This window comes from Prosopis cineraria, unplaced genomic scaffold, assembly GCF_029017545.1.
Source record: "Prosopis cineraria cultivar Desert tree isolate PC_DT_omini unplaced genomic scaffold, ASM2901754v1 PC12, whole genome shotgun sequence".
NCBI lineage: Eukaryota > Viridiplantae > Streptophyta > Magnoliopsida > Fabales > Fabaceae > Prosopis > Prosopis cineraria.
The window spans coordinates 10457858-10462911 of NW_026555343.1; the positions used below are offsets into that span (position 1 = coordinate 10457858).

General features: G+C 33.8%; 1 protein-coding gene across 1 annotated transcript; it reads left to right on the forward strand.

Moving 5' to 3' along the window:
* The first annotated feature begins 2307 nt into the window (after nt 1–2307).
* On the forward strand, nt 2308–3302 carry LOC129287487 (uncharacterized). The gene is made up of 2 exons (XM_054923674.1): nt 2308–2495; nt 2606–3302. The coding sequence occupies exons 1-2, from the start codon at nt 2453–2455 to the stop codon at nt 3208–3210; spliced, it is 648 nt and encodes a 215-aa protein (XP_054779649.1). The 5' UTR covers nt 2308–2452; the 3' UTR covers nt 3211–3302.
* The last annotated feature ends 1752 nt before the right edge of the window (nt 3303–5054 follow it).

The window sequence follows — 5054 nt, forward strand, 5'->3', positions numbered from 1 at the left end:
TAGTTGAGAGCTAATAAATTAGAAATATATATTTATCTTCTATTTTAGAAGTTTACCTAGATATCGCGTGCAATAAGGTGATTCTACGAATCACCCATTTGTTTTTATGTTGATGAATGATTGATGGGAACTAAGTTCTCCATTTACAAAAGTTATTCTCGGGCATATTTATGCAAGCTTTTTCCCAGCCATATTACATATATTATTTAATCACTAAATATGGTCTATAATCCAATATGTACTTCTCCAGTCTCTTCCCTGAAAATTTTGAGTAAGTTGATGGGTTGGTGAATACAACTACAAGCTTATGGGTTCCTCATTGAACCTGAGCTATACATAGCCCTATCATCGTCGTAGAATTTTTGACTTGGTGAGATCTGAACAATAGGAATGGTCAAGTGAATTGGGCGAGCTGTGAGCTTTCATTTGCAACGAAAGGCACAACAAGAAAGCAGGAATTTGCACTCTTTATTACAGAGTGAGTCACGAGAAGTGCTTTTCACATTCTATGATGCCATGTGTCAAGATAATCTTGTCGCAATAAACATAGAGTTGGTAACTGCACGAGACAGCAATGGAATTTACAAGTTTGGTGCTGTTAAAGCTCAAGAATTTGGTGAGAATTTCACAGAGCGAAGACGAAGATCAATCGGTCGCCAGATATCGTTTTGGAGCAATGACATGGGAAGAAGCAAAAATCAGTTAGCCTTGTGTAGACGAGATATGGCATATAAAATTCAATTTGAGTCTGTCTCCTTCGGTGGCTCTTAGTAGTATTCTTCGCATAACCTGTGATCCATCGAAAGGTCTTGTTGTGGACTGTTCAGGTATGGATAAAACTGAGGAAGTTGAAGGACAAGATGAGTATGGTGTTATAGAGAATGCTATTTTTGAATATGATTGTTCGCTTCCAGATTATGTTATCGAAGATATAAGTCTTATTTGGCGTCGGTTGAAGGAAGAATGTGGTAAAGTAGTCTCAAATGGGAACCAAGGGAACAACATTCTTGCGCCTTCTCTTCACTCTTCTCAAAATAATGCTATTTTGAATGCAGGACAAACTCAAGGTCTTTTCAATGGATCTATCTTCAATGACCCTCAACTTCATAGCAAAGGCCGTAGGTTTCAGTTCAAGGTTTCTCAGGATCTTTAGGTTCTTTTATTGTATAATATCGCTCAATTTGCATCTCATATTGTAAGTTCTTATGATTATTCACATCAATATATACCTATCTTATTCAATGATGAGAATGGGGTTAACTCATTATCTCTTCCTCTCCCATCTTTTTCATCTCTCTCTTTTGTTTTGCTCTAAGTTAACACTTCAACAAGGAGATTAACAACTATATAACTCTCAAGCCAGCTATCAACTTCGAAGAAACCTGTGCTACCCCTGTAATTATCCTTGATTTGGTGAAAAAAAAAAATTTAGCAACTAATCAGTAATTATACATGTAGTTACAACACTGTCTAGCAAAAGGAGCTAGTTTTTCACAATGCGCTGAACCAAGGTTCAAATCTCCACTAAGAGAGGTACCTATAATTAGTATCCCACAGTGCGTTAAATGATATTTCCTCTAAGAGAAGAATACGTATAGGTAAAAAAACATGTTGAACATCAAGATAGCTTTAATTGTAAGCAAGTTTAATAAGGATTTGTCTAGCCATCCATTGTGCTAGTATATATGTGGAGATTTCCAAGTTTTGATGCGATTTTTTAAACTAATTTGAAGAGAGATTTTTAGTTTATAGAAGTGAAGATTTGATCTTTTGGCAGTTTTGCATTTTTTAAATGTGATTGTGTGTGTGTGTTATATTTATGCGAATCGCTCCATACATTTTGGTGGAAATTCTTAATCACGTGTAGAGCTTCTTTTATAGCTAGAGAAATTCTCTCTCCACTCCAAAGGTCATTTCCTACCATCTAGTGTTGGTCACAAATATAAAAGACTCTGAAAAAAAACAATATTATAGCATTAAATTCTTTTTTTGCAAAGTTCCTTATACGCTAGCTTAGAGATGGAGGGACACTGAACCAAGGTGCTCTTCTCATATATATAAAGAGACATTGAAAAGTGTGATATCAAAAGTTTTATTTTTGCATGCATTGGCATTTAAAATACCTAATGATATTATATATCAGAAGAGCACCATGGTCCCTTCCGTTTAATTAATGATTTAATTAAAGGAATCAAATTCTTCCTTCGCTAAAAGTCATTCTACGGCATATATGCTAGTTTATAACTAACATACCATACATGTTGTGTATGCATATTATCAAGAAGTGTCTACGATCCAATATGCCTCTCGAGTCTCTCTCTATAAAAAGAATCTCTTCCATTCAAATGTTCAGTAAGCTGATGAGCTGGTGAAGGCGAGTATATGGGTACCTCACTGAGCCGTGCCTTAATACGACCTCGTATCAGTCGTATGGTCGAAGATCCTACTGTTAATGCTAAGCTCTACACATGGTCAAGTGACGAATTTCATGATGAGTATGCTCTAATTTACACTTCTCGTCTCAATCCATCACTCACTTGCATTTCTCATTTTAAAGTAAATCGTGACAAGGTTCTCTTCACACTCCATGATTGCTTGTGCGAAGGTAATACAGTATCAGTAGACATGGAATTCGTAGCTGAAAGAGATTACAATGGGCGTTTTGTGCTTCGCTATGCAGACGCTGACGATTCTTGCGGGATATTCACAGAGAAAATAGACCAGCGAAGCATGTTCTTGTTGAGGTATGAAGACAAATTTCGATGCAGAATAGGTATGTTGAAGTTGTACTGTGCGATGAGATCAGAATATGAAGTTCAATTCACTACTGGCATTGGTGGGGATTCAGTTGTTACATATTTTGTTCATGTAGTTTGTAATCCTTTGAAAGGCCTTGACGTGGATATTTGTGGCCCATATTGTGAATATGATGATTACATTAGACGGCCAATTGGTTCATGTTTCGTTGAACATGTACAAGGCATGCCACCACATGGTATTTTAAAACAGGCAAAAGTTAAGAGTGAGTCGAATGAAGGAAAGCAAATAGGAAAAAATATTGTTGGGCCTCTTCCTCTCGCCTCAACACAAAGCAGTGCTATTCTAAATGCAGGGCAAAACCATGGTAGTTTCAATGGCTCTAACTTCAAAGACTGTAACATTACTATTGATACGCAGGCGATTGGGTTCAAGGGTTTTAATAGTACTTAGGTTCATGTTACTTAGTATCATCATCAAGATTGTCCTGAAAAGTGAAAACTATTGTAAAGAAAACTTTGATATTAGATTATCTAATAACAATCGGAAGGATATATTTCACAAAAGTGATGGGAAGAATTTCACTTTCCTAGTTGATAGCATGGTTTTCTTTGTTTTTTTTAATACGCATGGCATGATTTTGACGATTAATATTCATATCATATTACTCCAACGATGGTAAAAAAAAAAAAGAAAAGACAAGAAAAAACTAAATGATGAGTAAATTCATAGCATCCTTGGCAATGTTGCTTATATTTATGTGATAAGCAACATTTTAAAACTATTAAAATAGGTCTCTCAAAAACTGTTGTCTGTTTTCACAGTTTAATTTTAGGCAACAATTTTTCAATTGATGTAACCAAAGATAAAGAAACAATTCCCTAAAGCAATAACTAACATTCAAATTGGAATCACTTGAAAGTTGTTCCCTATATACCTTTAGGCAACTGTTTTTGAGGTTGTAGCAACACTTAATTAAATTGCTCTTAGATAACAAATTAAAAATGTTGTGGTAAGAGGATCAGAGTTCATCTTATGAGATCGCTAGATTTTACAACTTTAATTGATTCTTTATATTTATAGTTATAGTTATTTTTAATTTCTCATAACAGCCTCTCTGTTAATTAGTTTGAATTTGATTGGCGTTGTATTTATTCCTGCATAACCCTTCATACATCTAATAAAATCATGAAGGTATAACTTAAGTCACCACAAATTTTAACCTAGCTATTTAGATCTACGCTTGCTGATCTTCGCGTTTTAGTCCATCAAGCATATCCATTAATTGAACTCTATTCTGGCATATGTAGAAAGATTTGCAGCTGGTTTTCCAACTTTAAACATTTATCTACATCTAATTATATAATTAATCTTCCAACTCTTGACATGAACTATTGAAAAGAAAAACATTATTTAATCTATTCATCTAGCTATAGGGTTTGACACTCATCATCCAAAATTTACAACTGAATATAGAATAGTTTGTAACCCTGATCTTTCAACTTTTAACATAAAATATTGAAAAAAAAAACTTTTAAAATATATATAACTGTAAAATTATTTTATAATAATCCTCCTACTTTTAACATGGAATTTTGAAAAAGATTTCTTTTTTAATTCATTGATTTAGTTACAAATATCCGACACTGATTGTTTAAAAATGAACAACTATAGCATGCTTTCACATTGATTTTCCACAATCTAATGATGAAAATTGGTATGATAGGGGGGGGGAATGTTTCCAGCAGATCCCAAGCTAAGTCTCAACTACCAGTATGTATTTTGTATATTGATTTTAATTTCAAGTTTAAAAGAACTCATTAATGAATGAAGAGTTATAAAACTTTAGGTACGGTGATGAAAGCTTCATTTGTAAGTTCAAAAATTTGTCCTTCTATCCTTTATGCTGTTAAGTGTGATGAGGAGTTCGAAATTTTGATGCCCTTTTTTTACTAATTGATGGTGGATTATTGGTTTATAGCAAAGTAGAGAATCAATATTTGGCAGTGTTACAAGATTGAAATTTTGATATGTTTTTTTTTTTTAATATGGGAATTGATCCATTGTAGGAAAGTGGCTTGTCGTATTTTAATTAGAAATACTCTGAAAACCGACAACACATTGTGAACCATCAATTGAGAGAATCACACATCACAAATAATGAAAAAAAAGAAAAAGATGTGGTGCTTTGTCATTAAAGAAAGCATTGGGATGGGATTCAATTTGGTGCTTTCCTTTTAAAGGAAAACCTATAAATAATCATAGAAAGCTTTTCATTTTGGAGCTAGGTTGTGGGA